The following is a 20,197-nucleotide window of genomic DNA, read 5'->3' as shown; positions in this document are numbered from 1 at the left end:
AACTTTTTCCAAAAATAGAAATGTGACATCTTTTGTGGGACAAATTAAAAAGGAAAGTGTGACATCTTTTGTGGGACGGAGGGAGTACATAAATATAGTCAAGAAAAATACTCCATCCCACTAAAATAGTCTTATTTTACCGTTTTGGTCCATCCCATAATAAGAGTCTTATTTCACTTTTATCATAAATGGTAAGTAGTTCATACATTGTACCAACTTATTCCACTCATATTTTATTATAAAATTATATATATATGGGATTCATATTCCACTGACTTATTTAATTCATTTTTATTTATATTTTTTAAAACTCATGTTATAACTAAATAAGAATCGGAGGACAGGGAGAGAGTAATCCAGATATTCCATAATCAAATAATAATATCTAACCTATATCCATTGGATAACTAATGGAGTAGCTAATTAATTAAGCAGACACTACTAAACTTACGAAACTAATTAAATAAGTAATAATTTTATTTTATCGTAAACATGAATTCATTAATTCATTCACTGATGCAACCCAGATCTTAATTTGTTTATAGACTATACTTAAAATAGATTTCAAGCTGGTCTATCTAGATTGATGATTCGAGTAAACATATACTAACACAAAGAAAAGCTAATTTATTAGTAGTACTATACTATAACTAGATTTAAGTTCAACCAATTTTAGGTCAAATTTTACACGGAAATAAAGAATCGAAAGTGCACGCTTTTCCATTTGCCATTTCACTAAAAAATCTAAACCCACCATGTATCTTCCACTCAATTAATACGTAATTAATTGAAGAATACTCATTGAATAAATTTAAAGGATACTACTTTTTATGAGAATATTTGTTTTTACATCGTTTTAAAAAGGAGACGCAATATTGTTAGTTAAATACGTACATGAAAGAAATTGAATATACATAAAAAGAGTGATTGTCGATATCGTGATAATATTATTTATTTAGCATGAGATATGTATATTATGAACTAAAATACTATGGACTAGGAGTACTCCGTAAAAAACAAATATTTTATGCTTTTTTTAACAACCCAATAATTTAATTAATTAACGATTTAAACAGGGGATTCATATGCTGTAATTATGAAAAAATCAGTAAAAAAAAGCCTGAAAAGTTTTATGAAAGTGCAGAAGCAAAGAAAAACAAGTTGAGGGAAGCAATACTTTGATTGATTGATATGATTTTGATTTGATGTGTAGGGCAGTTAAAGCTGAAAGAGCATATATATTTATTTATTTAATTTTTTTTAATTCATATATCGGCCCTACCTGTTGCAATTTTTCCAATAGCTAAACCTATTTTTTTCAACTCTACTTTTTCTTAGGGATGTATGCTATAGGGGTAGAATGATTTTATCCAACAAAAAAACAAAAGAAATTACATTTATCACGAATTATCGCCGAGTAGAAAATTATTTTTTGAGGGTATTGCGATTAATTTTGTCCTGAGTTTTTCCGTCTGAATTGTTCGGTGGTTGCTTGTAGTATTAAGTAATTAAATGAAATAGAAATTATAACTCCTAGGTGTAAGTATATATGTCGTTCTTAATTGAGCCCATCTACTTTTTCCCAAAGCCTTGAATTTGTTTTTGTTTTTTTTCTGATTACAATTCAAGAGTTTCTGTTCGTTATATATCAACTCTATGAACAGCTCATACTTTCATTTACATATTAAATTTTGAAGGTAAATAAATTTTATAAATAAGATCAGTGCAGGAATATGATTAGTTACAATGGAGAAAAATGGAGTAAATAAAAGGAGTAATAATAATTTCCATTTACAGACTAGGTCTTGGTCTCTACCAAAATAATAAAAGAGGTGCACGCATGAATAGTTTTATGTTAATATCCATCTCTAAAATTCTTTTTAGTACTACTAACAATAAAGTAATTATCCCTCCATGAGGGAGAAACATATAGTTATATACTAGTAACTATTCTAATGTTCTAGTAGAAATGGGTCACTCACCCCTTAAAAGGCAAGGATTATCCATACTTTTATAGGTGAGCTAGGATCGGTACCAAGCCGACGTGGGACAAGATATTAAGAATTTTAACATGTTCCCTTAAATTGATATAGCTAGTAGTCATATTTTCTCTGCAAATTCAAATTTCAGTACTTTACCTTATTTCATAGTTCTTTTTTACCTAAAAATATAGCACCAAGAGGAATAATAGAAATAAAAAACCAGGAAATACATAAATAGAACTAAAAAAGGGATGGAGTAGTGGTACAAATTAATAAATGAAATGGATGAAGAGGTACCCGTTGGCGTGATGAGCTTATACAGGATGGGATGGAGGAGTGGCCCCTGCACTTGCACTTACATTTCTCTGCAATGGAGAAATGATTTTGCATCAAATTCAAGTCAGCTGCCTCCTGCTCCTGCCACACACACATATATATACATATAGAGAGAGAGTGATAGAATGAGACTCACCACTGGTCCAGCAGACAAAACCGCCATTAACAAGCATTCAAACTTACATACGCCAAAATATGTTGAGATAGAGAGGATCTTTGATTCTATGTCATGTCATTCACTCTTTATTTTTCGAGTTTGGTCACTTTCTTTTCATTTGAGACACCCTTCTTTATGTGTATACATATATATATATATATATATATATATATATATGCTTCACACACACATTTAAAGTTCTTTATTCTTTAAACGTGCTCTATTACAACATGTAAATTTAGCATATTTATGTCAATTTATATCGGTAACTTATCAACCTTTTTTGAGAGTTACTCCTTATCTCTCATTAATACTTTATGCCGTAGTAGTTTCATACTCATAGATTTTGGGCAAGAGCTTGTGGTGACTAATCATGGCTATACATGTCAAACACACAAAATAAAAACATGATGATGGAAATGTTGGCGTTTTGGATCGGAAGTTCATTGTGAAATGCTAATTGCCAAAAATCTATCCTAATTTCTTTTGTAATTACATCAACGCAGCGAACCAAATGACTATTCATCGTGCTTATTTGTAAGTATATAGTAAGACATTTGACTTAAGGATTTATAGTGACACTTCGAATGGTGAAACAGTTGACCCAATAATTTAAGGGTGAGATAGTTGACCCAAGGATAAAAGACTGCTTCATACCCAAAGATAAGGATCAAACTCCTAACCATTAAGATGGATGAGCCTCGTGTCACTCAATACAACCATTGAGTTGAAATCTATTGCTACAATTTAATAATACCCCCTCTGTCCCATAAAAATATGAGCAATGAATATGACACGAGAATTAAGACAAAATTAGTAAAGTAAGAGAGAGAGTGAAAAATGGTAGTTAAAGTAGTGTTAGTAGATAGTGAAACCTACATTATTAAATTGATATAACTTTCCAATATTGGAATGCACATATTTTTGTGAGATGGACGAAAATGGAAAGTGTACATATTTTTATGGGACGGGGGGAGTATGATAATTGTGTTAATATAATATGGATATACTATATAGGTAGAATTATTTTATCTTATAGTATGTGGAAATGTGTTGTGAAAAATTATCATAACTATATAGTAAACATTAGCTCTAAATCCATTGCTATGATGTATACATATACACGTATAAACTCATATTAATAAGTTTTAGATTATGATCGAAATGAGACAACAAAGTGCAATTTAGTTTGACCGGCCCCAGTTAATACTAGTGTACCATTACAACATGCAAATACATCTAAAAATGAAAATAACCAAAACAATAAATTACTTCGAAAATTTTCCACCTGAAAAGGTTTGGGTGTAAGTGGATCCCTCATTATGTAAAAGAAGAGAAAAAATAACACTAATAATGCAACTTTAGAGGGATAATCTATAAAATTTAGAAGTCAAAACACAACGTGGATACATAAGACAACGTTCAAATTGACTGCACTCATTGTCAAATAGATGCCAAATATAGAAATATTTTTAAAAAAAACTAAGCATGACCATTTTTAAGTAATTGACTTGTCTAATTGCACATAACTACACGATTAGAATTGATACACGTATTTATAAAGAACCTCTTATCATGATTAAAAGGAGACCGACCGAAATAATTTATGCAATCGCTTAGTAAAAGGGTCCAAAATCATTATTTCACGTGTTATGTTACTATAGGCTTGCGGTTGAACGAGGCATGCATATAGATAATTTTTAATGTATGCCATGTCTTTGGTCAAAGCTAGCTAGCTTATTTAAATAAAACTATTAATAGTTTTTGAACATAAGCTTTAATCATGCTAGGACGAATTTTATCTCTAAAGGAACAATAATGTGAGAATATCAATCTTCTTTGTGTTTATTGGCTTGTGCTTTAGTAGACCAAAGTTTAGGTTTTGCCCTTTTTGAGCATTCTCTAGTTAAAGGTCAAATGTGCTAGCTTGGGTTTGGGGTCATAAAATTTTGTTTACATGTAAATGGGTAGTATATCATATGTAGTGCTGAGTTAATAAAAAAGTTAGACGAGTTTTTATTTTCATAGGATTTTGCGAGATTTCTATACATGTATATATTTTGAAACTTCGATGGTCTACTAAAATAGTTAAGGAAAATTTAGAAAATCATAAAATGCTCTTTTTACCAATTATATTGTTTTTTTAATAAAAGCAAAAGCTAGCTATTAAGTAGCAAGTGAACAACGTCCCAGCGATCCAACAAAAACAAAACACAAAGGAAAAAAAAAACGATAACACCCTATCACAACAATTAAAGCAAAGAGAAATATACCATAAAAACGAAAAACAAATGGAAGACCGCAACAACAGAAGCGTAACAAAACAACTCCGGATAGACGTACACCAAAAAAACAGGGAACAATCAAGGGGATTCAACAAAGAAGCTTACCTTCAAGTCCAACTTTTGATGTAGCTTGAGTCATCAGTCATGAAGAAATTCGGGCATCAACTTGTAGTCTATAAACAAAGACGACGTCCAATAAGTCTACTTTTTACAAGCTCCAAATTCGATCATAATCCTCAAAAGATGACCTTATTCCCAATATGCTATGAATTTTCAATTAAGCTAAATAAAAGTTACTAACATATAAGAAAAGAAGTATTGTACTAGTATATATAACGGAAAACACGCTTACTACGCAAGAAGAATTGCCACATACTAATTGTGTGATCTTACAATCGTCGTTATATTTACTTCAAGTTCAATCTATGATGTGATTTACTTTTCTTTTTTATGGCAGGAAATATAAGTTTGTTAAATTTTCTTTTCCTAGACCTTCGCCTACGGAAACTAAGTTGCAATGTGTTGGCAAAAGTATTCGGAAAAGAATATAAAGCTTTGATTATAAAATGATAGTACTTCATCTCAAATTTTATTGCATCCATATAATTATTAATTAGCATTATAGATTCACGACATCAAGCATGAAGAAGAATAAGATAGACGGCCGAATAAATTAATTATTTGCTAAATACGGAATATATATAGAATAATAGAACCAAGGATTTCATTTAGAACTAGCAATTATCACCCTAATTAAATAGAATAAAAATGGGGTGGAATGCAAATTATTTGCAACCAAATAACATAGGATTGGAATGTATGTGGTCAAAAGATAAAAAAGATCCTCTTAGACCTTTGGCAATTGGCAGAAAATGATCACATAAATCTATATAGTCCAAGAGACATAACTTAGAGGATGCTAGTGATCATTATCATAAATTAAAGGGTCTAGAACATTATTCCCATTATCTTTTTGTAGCATTAAAAATAATTGTGAAACTTTATGTTGCAACTCATACAATACTATAACAATGACTTTTCAAGTATAAAATGGGTTAGGAGCTTAGGATTCACTTATTTTTCATATTTATACACCGATTTCACGATATCAACTTAATTAAATCTACGATTACCACCACTTCTGAATTCGGTGAATTTGTTAACATTTAGTCTTTTTTTAATAATAAGGTGCTTCAGCATAAAACAAATACTCACTTCATCCACGACAAATAGAACATATTTGTCATTTTTGTTCTTCATGAAAAATAGGGCACATTAAAAAAAATGATCCTCCCTCCATCCCACGTTACTTGATACTTCCTCCGTCCCACGTTACTCTTAACTATATTATTCTCTTTCTTACTTTTTTTTATCTCCACTTTAACTATTTATTATTATTTTTACAAAATGAGTGCGAAAAAGAAGTGACTCAAATAACGTGGGACGGAGGGAGTAGTTCTCAACAACTTCTCTCTTACTTTTTTCCCATCTCTCTTACTTTTTTTCTCTTCTCTCTTACTTTTTTAATTTTACATTTAAACCCTGTCATTCACAAAGTGTTCTACTATTTTTTATGGACGAAAAGAGTACTGGTAGAAATCTCACGGAATCGTACTATTTCCGTAACTGATTGTGCATTTGTGACAAAATTACCCCTTGCTGATATAGTCGGTTGCCATATAACGTTAATCACACCCGTATGATTTCCAAATCCAGAATCCTAAAGCTAATATTTGGTCTTAGTTTGTGTATATTTTAAGAAGCACAGAGATTATATAACAACCTCAATTTTGAGCGTAACTTATACGGTTACACCCTATCAAATATACAAAATACTAGAATAATAAAAAGATGAAATAATAATTAAATGTGTCATAACTCATAACTGTTTCTACATAAGGAAAAAGTACACAATCTAATTAAGTTAAGAACTTGTAATGCTACTTTTTAGATAATCAATTAGACTCTCAAAATTGCAAACACTGTAATGTAATGGGCCTTCTCTGCTCAGGTTTTTAAACGGGCTGAGCTTATATTTTGAATAAATGACTAAATTTGGTTTCGGGCTTAAGTATATTTAATTTTCACGACATGAGTAATTAAATTTAATACTCTAATGATTTTTTTTCTGTTTCCTTATAAATATTTTCGATATGTTTTTTTGGGACATAATTACTATCGCATTGAAAAAAAAAATCTATAAGAAGGATATAATAATTATGAATTGCGAAATTAAGCGCCAGGTATACAGTTAAAGGAGTCCAAATCATAATCAGCAATAATAAAAATAAACTTTATAAAATTCTATGCTACAAAATATATATCTACGTTATACGTTGTTTATATATACTTGAAACTTGAAAGTACCTAGTCCCTATGTTTATTATAAGAGTGTGTTTCTATACCTATTCACTCTATTTATCATAAAAGTGTGCTCTCCTTCATTGTAAATTCATCAAAGTAGCTAGAATGAGGAAAAGGAAAATTTCACCATCTCTTATTTCTTATTTTCGCTCCAATAAAGAAAAATATCTTCACGCCATTTCTCATGATAATATTTTTTTTCATCAAACTGAGAAGGAGAAACAAGAAAAGATGAAATTCTATTTTTTTTCTTGATAAGCAAGGGAAAGAAAGAAGAAATTTAAAATGGATTTTTTCTCTCACGAATTAACATGAATATTTGAAAATCATCCGGAGATACTCGAGAATCAAAGATATCCCCTATGGTCATCGCGATGCATTTCACATAGACAATGATATTGTAACGCAAATGAATGATCGAAGCAAAAGAAATGGCACAAGGTTGCCATGTTTGTTCCACAACAATCTATGTGCACGCAAGAAAATATTAACTTCTTTAATATTAAGATTTCTAAAATGCAATACAAAACCTGAAGTAAAATATATGATGAACTCCCTCAAAAACCCCAATTTAAAGAAATTATCTACCCTCTTTCAAAGTCAAGTACTCCTACTCCGTTTCAAAAACTACCCCAATTTTAAGAAATTATCTACCCTCTTTCAAAGTCAAGTACTCCTACTCCGTTTCAAAAACTACCCCAATTTTAAGAAATTATCTACCCTCTTTCAAAGTCAAGTACTCCTACTCCGTTTCAACAACTTTATGTGTTAGGCCATCCGCATCCCTGTCTCTTAACTGTCTCATCTCTTCACTATTCATGGGCCCCACTGTACTTTTCACCTCATCTTTTAACTAAGAGACAACACCTGCATCCCTCCATCTCTTAACCATCTCATCCCTTAACTATTCATTCAATTTCATTTTTTATTTTTATTTCCAACAAATTCAATTAATATTTCATTGAAATATTAAATTAATACTAATGATTCATTAAATCATCAAAAACCACAAAAATTACAACATCCGAAAATACGAAAAATACATAATTGAAATCCTATGGAGTATTTTTAATTTTAATTTTTTAATTTTCAATTTTATTACAATATTGAAAAATACAAAAACTAAAAATTATAATATTTTAATTTATTTTATTTTCGAATTATCTTGATTTTTTTTAAAAAAACAAAAAAAATACATTTTAAACGGATATAAACGACGCCCACTCGCGGGCCGGCGAGTGGGCGTCACGCACGAACCGGAGCACGCCACGTCGCCAAGGCGCGTGTCTCGCCAGCTCGAGGCCGGCCTCTTCGGGACGAGTCACGCGACGAGACGGCTCGTCTCTTAGGGACGAGATGCATGCCGCATCGCCGTCTTGATGTTGTCTCGTCTCGTCTCGACGAGATAGGGACCACATCGAGACGCGATGTGGATGCCCTTATGTGTGTGTAAACAATCTTAATGCATCGTACAACTGCATGTATATAGATATTCGGGAAGAGATCCTGTGTTGTGCATAAATGCACAGACAAGGGCTGATGTTTCTCACAATTGAATAAAATAATATATATTTATTTAATTTATTTGATTATTTTAATTGTTTATGTGAAAGCGCTGGGACTGCTGTACATTTGTGCACAACAGAGGATCCCCATCCTAGATATTCGGGATGGAATCCCCTGCTATGCAAAATGTCATGGCAGGAATGTGTGATGATCTACACCATTGATTAATTTTATTTACTTATATTATTTTTTCAGGAATCCCAGTCCTAGATATATTCACACACAAGAATGAGATTCTGTCAAGATAGTGACTGATGTCTCTTGTTGAGCAGCCAAGAAGAGAGCTAGATCAAGATCAACTATGAGTCTATGACAAACACTCATCAAGACATCAACTACCTACAAATGAGTCCTCCTTAAGACAATATGAGGCGGTTAAAGTATTAGCGCCTTTAATACTCACTTACATGTGTAATTTAATAAAAGAAAAAACACAGTGTCTCGATTGTATACGATTTTGTGGCACTAGTTGTCGCATGAAGCGATGAAACACGTGACATATAGAAACAAAATTATGGTGCAGTGTACAGTATTAGAAAAAAACAAACAAAATTGTTTTAACGTCTATTTCAAGTGCTTATTAGAAAGAAACTATGCATTTTTCGAGATTTGACAATAGATTAATAAAATTCAATTCAAAATAGTAAAGCACTTGTTTTTTATGGTAGAATTTTATCTCCAAATAAAACACTCACTAGAAAATGTAATAGTAATAATATCGTCCAACAATTACAATAATAATAAAAAAAATTTAACCCACACAAAAAGATATTTTTGGAATCCAATCATAGGTACCCACGTGAGCAACAGAAATCAAACGACTCGGCCGAGTCAGCTCAGTCAAACCACCTCGAATCGCCAGCCCTTCGTCGTCATGACTCTCTCCAACTCGCCGATCCCAACTTCAGCACAAGTAAACACCAACGTATTCAAAATCATTCCGTCACGTTCCACCACATTCCTCACCTTCCACCACCGGCATTCTCCCGCCAACTCGCACGCCACCACCTCCTCCGCCGCAGCGGAATTATAAACGTACACGAAATTCCCCGCTAATCGAACATCGATAGAAAAATCTTCTGAATCGCTCTTCAGTCCAGCTACCAAATCTTCCGGCATTTCACCGATTTCTTCAATCGAGAAATCATTTTCCCCAATTCGCCACATTTTAATTGTTTCACCGTTTCCAATTGGACAAATTCCGACGAGGATCAAACCGGTGAAGCTGGAGTAGCTGACGTGGCAGCTCTGGACCGGCTGGCTAGGGTTCAGAGCGATCGGACCGGACCAGGAATTCGCCTCCGGATCGAACCAGTGAGTCAAACCGGTTTGTTTCTCGACGAGGAAGAGCTTCTCCTGCGTGGCGGCGGCGGAAAGCCACGACGAGGAGGCGGAGTCCTTCAAACTCGGCGGCATTGACTTGCACGTGCGCCAGGCGCGCTCGCGGAGGTCGTAGAGCTCGACCGCCAGCGGATCGTCCTCGAAGTAGCACGCGCCGCCGGCGACGACGACGGCTCCGGCGACTCTGGCGACGATCGGATCCGTCCGCCAGACGCGGGGAGGGGTGACGCTGCGCCAGTCGGAGTGGAGGCGATCTGTGGAGAAGGCGAAGGCGGAGGGGGAGAGCATGTAGAGCATATTCGCGGTGGATGACGATCGGAGGGCGGCGACGTGCTCGATCGGAGGGCGGCGGATGCGCATCCAGACGTCGGAGCGAGGATCGTAGGCGAGGGCGGCGAGGGCGTGCGGGGGCCTAGTGGACTGCGTGTGGAGGATGAGCCACGGCTTCGGGTGGCGGAGGGAGGTGGCGACGGCGCCGTGCCATGACTCGGACACGTGCGAGGCGGAGACTAGGTCGACTGACGGCACGTGCGAAAAGATGGCTTCTAGAACGTCGCCATGAATCTCGGCTTCTTCTTCTCGCTCCACTCTCGTTGCCATTTTCTTTTTCCGGTCAGTCATCCAAACTCAAAGTTTTTTATTTGAAATCTTGATTTGTTTTGGAGACATTTTGGAATTGAATAATGTTGCATAAAATGTACATAGCTTTCAAACTTTCAATTCAAGGAAATGTTTACTCCCTTAATAAAATGGACCCATAATCAACTAGTAATATTAATTTCATTATTTTTTTTTCCTTCTCTTTACTTTACCAATTTTCTCTTCATTTCTCTTACTTTACCAAATTGTGCATTAAAACTCGTATCGTTCCAAACATATTTTAGTAAACGGACGTAGTAAGAAATGGAGCAAGATCAATACTTCATCTATTTAATATTGAATATCTCATTTTATTTTCTAACACGTATTTTTAAAATTGTAAAAAAACAAAATTCAAAATGGTGGAACATATCTTCTATTTTTACGTGCTTCGTATTAATTTGAAAATAAAAAATGAGTAAAATAATTTAGTTGTAGATTCATTTATTAAATTAGTAAAATTAGAATATAATAGGACTCTACATTTGCGTTTAAATTGAGTTAGTACCGATTTGCGTTTAAATGGAGTATAAACAAAAACAGGTGAAAAATCATTGATACGACTTGAAATGCGATTCTCATTTTTATATTCAGTTTTATTCTTAATACACACTCCATTTAAACTAGAATTAGTCAAAACTTCTAAGTGCATACTAACCAAAATATCAAACTAGAACTCCTAATAATAATAGTAATAGATGGAGAGAGTAATAGGGAGTAGTACTGTTTAATTAGTGGTAAACTTCAAAATCATTTGCCACTACTATTTTTTAGAATTTCGCCTTTCGTGCATGAATTATGCAATTTTTAGTCCATTCATATTTTATTGCAATTTTTGCGTAAACAAATTTGAATCCATCTATACTTCTCAGTGTCACTTCTCCGTCACAACATTTATGATCTATGTTCTCTGCACAATCTTTTCGATGTTTATATTTATCCTCTCTCTCTCTTCTTTAAATTTCTATTTTTCTTCTTCAATTGGGCATGCAGATGAAGAAGTATACTAGCTAGCGTACAGAATTTATAGGGTTATTGATGTGTTTATGTGTGGATGCGGTATACAAATGCAAGAGACTCTTCATTTTTAAGTTACTCGACCTTTGGAAGTATTGTATTTGTATACGATTGAAACAGGGTATATTACCGCTAGTGGGATTCCGAGGAGGCGAGAGTAAATGCATACTCTATTAATATAACATTCTTTTTGAGTGTTACAACTAATAGGATTTTTTTTTGGGAAAGGTAATTTCCATCTAATCCCATTTTTTGAGTGTTACAACTAATCATTCTTCAATATGACATCCACGTACAACACCATGAGATACATACATCTACAATGGTTCCAAACTAAAATGAAAGAAATCAATCGATTGAATGAACCCTCTTCTGTCCAAATACTTACTACCATTTAATACTCTATCCGTGTTTTAAATTAGTTTATAATTGTCATTTTAGGATATCTCTTAAAAATAAATCAATAGTAGTGGAGTAATATTTAAGGAAACATTTTTCTTTCTAATGGGATGAGTCTCATTCTTCACTAACAATAATCCAATTATTTTTTTCTTTTTATCTATCTCTTACTTTACCAATTATACATTAAAACATGTGTCGTTTCAAACGTTGTCCAATCTTTCAGGGACGAAAAGAGTATATCAGAATATCAATGAGCAATAATCTTCATCGGTCTATAAAAAAAAGGCACAAAAAGGACTCGAGATGTCTGCATTAATTTCTTGGGATTTTATAATTCTCAAAACCTATTTTCAAACATTTTCCTATTGCCATATGTATATTAACTTTTGCACTAATTTTTTGTTTGTGAAAATATGAAGTTCGGATCATTAAGTTTTTTATAATGTCCAGTCTCTTAATTAGAGGAAAATATCTTATTGATTGAGTTGCAATTCGCAATTGCTAGATATAAATCAATAGGTAATGCATAAATATATACTCCCTCCGTCCGCGAATAAAAATCCTGTTTTGCTATTTTAGTCCGTCTGTAAATAGGAGTCTCTGTTCATTTTTATCATAAATGGTAATAGGGTCCCACATTCCGCTAACTCATTTCACTCATATTTCATTTAAAACTAATACATACAAGTAGAACCTCAATTCCACTATTTTTTTTTCCCTCACTTTTTTTAATATTTCTTAAAACTCGTGCTGCCAAGAAATGAGACTTCTAATGGCGAACGGATGAAGTTTAGTTCAATCACTTACACTTATAGACTTATATAGTTCAATCGCTCTAATCAATAACTCTAGCAATTACCTAGAGTTAGTCTAATTTTATGTCTCATTAATATTAAGTATATTACGAAACTAGGTAATTGAATTTCAGTAGTACTTTATTCATTAGAACTACAGTCGATATGTTATTGAGTACTAGTACATCTTAAATTTTGTCTATACCTATCTTTATTTAATTTAACACTACATGTCACTAAGATTTTGTCAATTGATATTGAATGCAAATATTATGACATTATCATCTCAACGAGTGTAATAAATTTGTCCTCCATGTATTTCATGTTATGTGCACTTTTTTATTTTGTCTCGTCCCAAATTACTTAGTATTTATATTATTTTTGTTTTAAGTAAAAATTAAGATATTTAAATAATACTCCATATTATAGTAGCTAATTAAATATTTTCTCATTACATTTAAAATACTAATTTAATTATAATAAAAAATTAATTTTAAATTTACAGCTTAAAATAAAAAGAAACAAGTAACGTCCACGAATAGGATATGAATATCCTAAGTAGTAACGTCAGTGGGAGCCGGATCGGGTTGGATAATGTTATCTAAATCGAGAAGAATTGATAACTTGTACCTCTCTACAATTCTATTGGTGCTTCAGTTCCTATCAAATTTATTGTTGTACAACAATATGATATCTGAAAAGAATAAGAGGCTGAAAATGTGTTTCTACTCATTCTGGATAAGAGTAAATAGAAGCCATAATATTTATATATACATATATAATAGGTTTCTGTTAAAATGACAATCCATCTTAAAGTGACATCGTGACACTATTTATATAGCAATATTATAAACGCTACACAGTAATATTATAAACGTTACACAACAATCTATAGATTGCTGTATAGCTTGTTGGATATTGCTAATCAAGAAAAATTGTTCTATAGTGTATAAAATATTGTTGGCTGTCTTTTTAAGAAAATTTTTTTGCCATGTGGCAGCTTATTATTCGTCCACGTGTACAAATGATTGACTAGAAATAGTGGTATGATGTTATTTTAAGAGGTGGTGACACCCTAACACTCCCCATAAAAAATATCCCTATAAATAACATATTCTTGTATGGTTGTGTGAATAAGATTGAATATGTATAATGCGTGAACATTAATAAAATAGCTTTGGAATAATTTCAAATAATATTGAGCATCAATATACTACTTCTATCCAAATTTAATTGATAAAAAATTGTTGTGTGAATAAGATTGAATGTACTCCACAATAAGAAGATTGAATATACTCCATATGGGTCTATTCTAATGCTTATAGCACCCTAATCCAAAATCAAGACTAAATTTCCATCCTTTGGATTTTAAAATGAGTGGATGAGATTAAAACTCACAAATCTCAATAAATAGTAGACAAAATATCAACAAAAGGGTAATATCGTCATTATGTTATCATATGATAATTTTCGTGGGTGTTTTTTATATCAACATTGTGTATTACAAATATCAACAATATGATATAAAAATATCAACATTAGTACAAGAAAATATCAACACATATTTATTGAGATTTTTTACTGTGGTTTTATTGAGATTTTTTGATGTATTTGTTGATAAAAATCTGGGTATCAACATTTACTTAAAACTAAAATAAAAAATATTAAATTTCATCATCCGAACGTCGTCGGAACATATGCAATTGAGATCTCGTTGGAATCCTTATTAAATTATCTTTAATTTGATATATTTTTTTTGCTGAAAAAATAATTTAAATTGAGAGAGTTACGTAAATTTAAAGATTTGAGATGATTTTGAGGAGAGAGAGAAGGTAGTTAGTTATAATTACTACATATAGGATTTGACATTAATACCCTTTTAATTTAATTAATAACTATTTAAATTTAAAATATATTATATTTGACATTATATTAATCACAAGATCTTCTAATCTAATGGTTGAAAATTGATCTCAATTAGTTAGCAATTGATTACATCCCTACTCCATATTAATAACCTACTCCATATTAATAAAATAGCTTGGAATAATTTTAGTAATATTAACTTGAGCATCAAGATACTGTATCCGTTGAAGTTAACTGAGATATTTCTTTCTAAAAAAGAATTAAAAAATTAAATTCATTATTGATTCTCTTGCGGCTGCTGTCATGTGAATATTATCACTCAAAATCAAGATTGATGGCTGATAAGATGTACTATTGTATCCAACCTTTTATTTTAGTTTTCAACGCGGGATTCTAAGAGCATCTGCAATGGGCGGCTAGCGACCGGCTAGTCGATTCGTCGCGCTGACTGATCGGCTAGCCGAATAATTGGAGTCGGCCAGCGCGAAATCGGCGAGCCGATCGGCGTGGGCTGGCCGATCGCTGGCCGCCATTGTGGCGGCCCGATCGGTCAGCGCCGAATTTTGTTTTTTTTTTAATTCCTTTTTTTAATTCCTTTTTTTAATTCTTTTTTTTTTTTAAAAAATCTAATTTTTTTTTAATTTTTGAAAAACTATATAAACGCGATTTTCTCTATCTCTAAATTTCTGTATGCAGAGCAACATCTAGCGATGGACAACAACAACTAGCCCAATACAAAATTAAGACCTAAAACAAAAACATGTCATACCGTCGGGCCGGGGCCTCTCCGCGCCCCTCGGACCCCATGGCAGGGGGCGTCGCCCCCCTTGACAAGGGGGCAGCGAGACCCCGTTCGGCTAGCGGCAAACTATAACAGATTCAAGGTGGCTCGTGTGTGGAAGCCCGGATTTTTTTTTTGTTGTGTTATTTTTATGATTTTTAGTTAATGTCCTTTTTTTATTTAAATAAAATTAATGAATTTTCCCGTATGTCTCATAAATTTAATTCCGTATTTTAATCGTAATTATAATTCCGTAAATGTAGTATATTTTGAATTATTTTTATTGCGGCTAGCCTATGGCTGGCCTAAATCTGATGTGGCAGGTAGATTTTTTAGTGTTGCTGACGTGGCAGGGGAGAGAATGGCTGGCTTATTGCTGGCCTAAGCACCATTACGGATGCTCTACGTCAGGGCGTAGAAAACTCCGATTTTGGCGCAATTTATGATTTTATTTTTGTACTCTCAAACTTATTACTAGTACTCTAGTATTTCATTAGAAACTAAAAATATATGGCATTTCTAATTTCCACAACAACGTGTAAATAAAATTCGTAAAACATAAGCACTAAAATTTTAAAAACATAGTACTAGTATTATACTCCGTCCGTCCACAAAAAATACATCAATTTTGTCATTTTAGTACGTCCAAAAAAAATATATCACTTTCTAAAAATGGAAAGTTTATCTATCGTACTTTACCCACTTTTTCTTCCCTCTCTCGTACTTTACTCACTCTTTCTCCCTATCTCTCTTACTTTACCTACTTTTTCTCCTCATCTCTACTACATTATCAATCCTACATTAAAACTCGTGTCGAACAATAAGAGATCTATTGTTTATGGACGGAGGGAGTATATGGTTCCGCCGCCATCCAGCTCATCATCGTATTAAACCTCAACCCAACACCATTGTTAAAACTGTGCGACGCCGCCGTTGCTGGTCACTGGAATCACGCACTGCCATTGTGGTTAAAACATTATACACCGAAAAAGAGAGGTATTTATATAAGAGTAATGATAAACAACCAAATTTTGTACAACCAAAATAAGATTATATTAGCTATTTTGATGTGTTAATTAAATATTAAAATAATAAATATAGTTAGTTAACAAATTAAAAACAATTTATTAGTCTTTGGCATCATTTTCAATTTTTTATTTTTATATTTGAATTATTTCTCTATTATTTTTCAAATTTGAATTAAAGTATGCATTAATTACATTTTATGGTTCAATTTTTTTTTAAAAAGTATACACAAATACCGTAATATTATGCACGTTCCTTATACTATATGTATGTCTATATTTTTTAATTAAATGTATATATAAATTACTTTTTCTCTCAAATAAACCAATTTTTGGTTGTACAAAATTTGGTTGCATAGACTTATTGTTTATATAAATTCTTAAATACAAAAGTCTGGTGGTTATCATTTATCTAGACAAACGTGTGAATCAGACAAAATCTACAATGATTTTGCGGTCCAACATTACAATATATTTACAGATTAATTAATAGAGTGAACTATAAAAATAGTCTATGAATTACGTGTTTATCTCGCCAATGAATCCTGTACTTTAAAAATATTCTCAGACAACCCTACACTAAGCGTTTATCTCAAAAATGGTCATTTTTCACTGTTTCGTGACAAAAATACCCTTTTAGGGGGTTTTGGAGGGTTTGGGCAATTTGGTCTTTTTACATTTTAAATCTGATATTATTTCAGTTATGTACTAAATCTGATATTATTTCAAAATTATCATTCTTCTTCCCTTTTGTCATCCTTCACTTTGTTTCTTTATTTCAATATTAGATTTAATTTTATAAAATTAAATTTTAAATTTTGATTTTTAAATATCAATAAATTTTTTTAATTATTAAAATTACTATTAAATAACAAATTAATAGTTTTAATCAATATTTGATAGTGTCTAATATTTAATCAATAAGGTACGACGACGCCTTAGTTTTAATCATAAATAGATCATATAACACGATTTATTCCAAAAATAAATATGCATCTAATGTATAGGAGAATTTGATTAAAAATATTATGAAGTTGACTAAATCGTGTTATATGATCTATTTATGATTAAAACTATTGCATATTGATTAAAACTAAGGCGTCGTCGTACCTTATTGATTAAATATTAGACACTATCAAATATTGATTAAAACTATTAATTTGTTATTTAATAGTAATTTTAATAATAATAAAAATTTATTGATATTTAAAAATCAAAATTTAAAATTTAATTTTATAAAATTAAATCTAATAATGAAATAAAGAAACAAAGTGAAGGATGCCAAAAGGGAAGAAGAATGATAATTTTGAAATAATATCAGATTTAGTATATAACTGAAATAATATCATATTTAAAATGTAAAAAGACCAAATTGCCCAAACCCCCCAACCCCTCAAAAGGGTATTTTCGTCACAAAACAGTGAAAAAAAGAACCATTTTCGAGATAAACGCTTAGTTCAGGGTTGTCTGGGGATATTTTTAAAGTCCAGGGTTCATTGGCGAGATAAACGCATAGTCCAGGGACTATTTTTGTAGTTCACTCTAAAAAATAAGTTCATTTGGAATATCACAAGAATTAATACATTAATTGATAAAGAAAAAAGAGTTAATTACATTTTTAGGCTCTTTACTTTCAGCGACGAACATTTGCGGTATCTATATTTGCAAAATATTATTTGCGGTACCCAAACTATATCACTTGCTCGTTTCAATTCCCATTAAGACAAAAACACCCCCAAAGGCCTAAAGGCCATTTTTGTACATTACGGTCCAAAAGTAGGCGTCATTTTGTGACTCAAGATTTCCCAATAAATTCAATTAGTGGGGGATATATGTTGTTTATGAGATTCAGATTTCTGCTTAATTTCTTGTTGGATTTCGAATAAGCTATGGTTGGTATAAAGTGCTTGTTTGTTTAATTTCTAGAATTTTTCAAATTTTGCATAGCGACTGGTGATGTTGGATTTTCGGTTGCTTTTGTGGTTGAACAACTGTTTTCTTTTTGCGATTTAGAGCATCCGCAATGGTGCTTAGGACAGCCATAGGCCAGCCATTCTCTCCGCTGCCTCGTCAGCAACACTAAAAAATCCACCCGCCACATCGATTTAGGTCAGACCATAGGCCAGCTATAGGCCAGCCGCAATAAAAATAATTCAAAATATACTACATTTACGGAATTAAAATTATGATTAAATTACGGAATTAAATTTACGACACATATACGGGAAAAATAATCCATTCCATTAAAAAAAAAAGTAAAAAGATTTTTTAAAAAAAGTACTCCCTCTGTCCCATTAGAAATGAAACGTTTTCCTTTTTGGTCTGTCCCATTAAAAATGAAACGTTTCTAAAAATGGAAATAATACCCTTTCTACTTTTTTTTCTCTTTTACTTTACTCTCTCTTCATTAACTCACAAAACAACACCGCATAAAATCTTGTGCCGAAAAACAAATGTTGCATATTTAATGGGACGGAGGGAGTACATAATTTTTTTTTTTAAAAAAAGGGCTTCCACACACGAGCCCCGCCGCTCTCTACTCCTCATCGCCGTCGCCGTCGCCGTCGCCTCCGCCGCCGCGCCACCCGTGGTATCTGAGCCCACGTCGGAACCCGCTAGCCGTGCCCTCGCGATCTCCAAATCAACACGCATGCTCTCGAGCATCTCGTGAAGAAACATCTTCTCCGTGGGGTCAGTGGCGGCCTTCCACTCTTGGAAGACCTTGTACATCTGATCCCGCGTATGGTTACGCGAATGGAGAGTGTACTCGAGTGGGGCGGGTGGGAGGGCGGAGGACTGGACCCTCGCGGGGCGATAGGGGGGGATCCGCCCCTCGCAGCCCGCTGCGCCCGCTTCTGTCCAACCGGGCGAGGGCGACCGGCAAATGAAGGGGGGATGGAAACTCCTCGGCATCCAGGGGAGGTCGTGGGATCCGCCAGCCATAGTTGAGTCGGCTGCTTCTTGACCACCCGTAGCACCGCCGGAACTTCTCCGAATCCTTCAGCAACAAGAAGCACTCCCTGAAGGTGAACTCCTTATACTTCCCTCAAGAGGCCGACTGTGACTATCCTCGGGGCGTCGTCCTCATTACGCCTCTTGAGTGTGGGCGTTGGTGGCCACAAATTCGCAAAGCGGCCCACGCCCGGCTCTTGTGCGGCTCCCACCCTGCCCTCTTCAACTGGCACTAGGACCTCCTTGTTCTTGAAGTCCTTCCGTGCGGGAGCGGTGCCTCCTATAAGCTGACTACGATCATAGAGCCATGTTGGCGACCGGTTGTTCGCAACCGGCGGATCGTCGCACCCTCCAACCACCCCCTGGCCACCCCCGCGTACTCATCCTCCGTCCACTTCCTCCGGCCCGGGGTGTGGTCAAACAGCGGACTGCGATGACTCGCCGACCGCCTTGGCCTTCCCCTCGTCTTCTTCGACGCGGCCCGCCTCGCTGGGGAGTATCCGGATCCTCGAGATCGATCCCATATCATGCAATGACAAAAGGTCATCTTCAGTGAACTGCGTCTCCAGGGTCGACGTGTGAGACGAAGTCATCAAAAAATCAAGCGAGGGCCGATGTCTGAGTGTCCCCTCGCAACCTTTCACGATAGGTAGCCAAAGCCTATCTAGGTTGTGAAATTCTTCTTTTTCT

General features: G+C 33.8%; 1 protein-coding gene across 1 annotated transcript; it reads right to left on the bottom strand.

The window, feature by feature from the left end:
• Positions 1 to 9,373: 9,373 nt before the first annotated feature.
• LOC125204153 (F-box/kelch-repeat protein At1g23390) lies at positions 9,374 to 10,768 on the bottom strand. The gene has a single exon (XM_048102719.1). The coding sequence runs from the start codon at positions 10,650 to 10,652 to the stop codon at positions 9,531 to 9,533; it is 1,122 nt and encodes a 373-aa protein (XP_047958676.1). The 5' UTR covers positions 10,653 to 10,768; the 3' UTR covers positions 9,374 to 9,530.
• Between the last annotated feature and the right edge of the window lie 9,429 nt (positions 10,769 to 20,197).

Source organism: Salvia hispanica, chromosome 2 (genome assembly GCF_023119035.1).
Source record: "Salvia hispanica cultivar TCC Black 2014 chromosome 2, UniMelb_Shisp_WGS_1.0, whole genome shotgun sequence".
NCBI lineage: Eukaryota > Viridiplantae > Streptophyta > Magnoliopsida > Lamiales > Lamiaceae > Salvia > Salvia hispanica.
Note: the sequence above shows the minus strand (reverse complement) of the source record. Positions and strands in the feature narration are given on the sequence as shown.

Bases quoted from the DNA above. Each gene is read 5' to 3' on its own strand.
- LOC125204153 (XM_048102719.1), bottom strand. From the start codon at position 10,652: ATGACTGACCGGAAAAAGAAAATGGCAACGAGAGTGGAGCGAGAAGAA.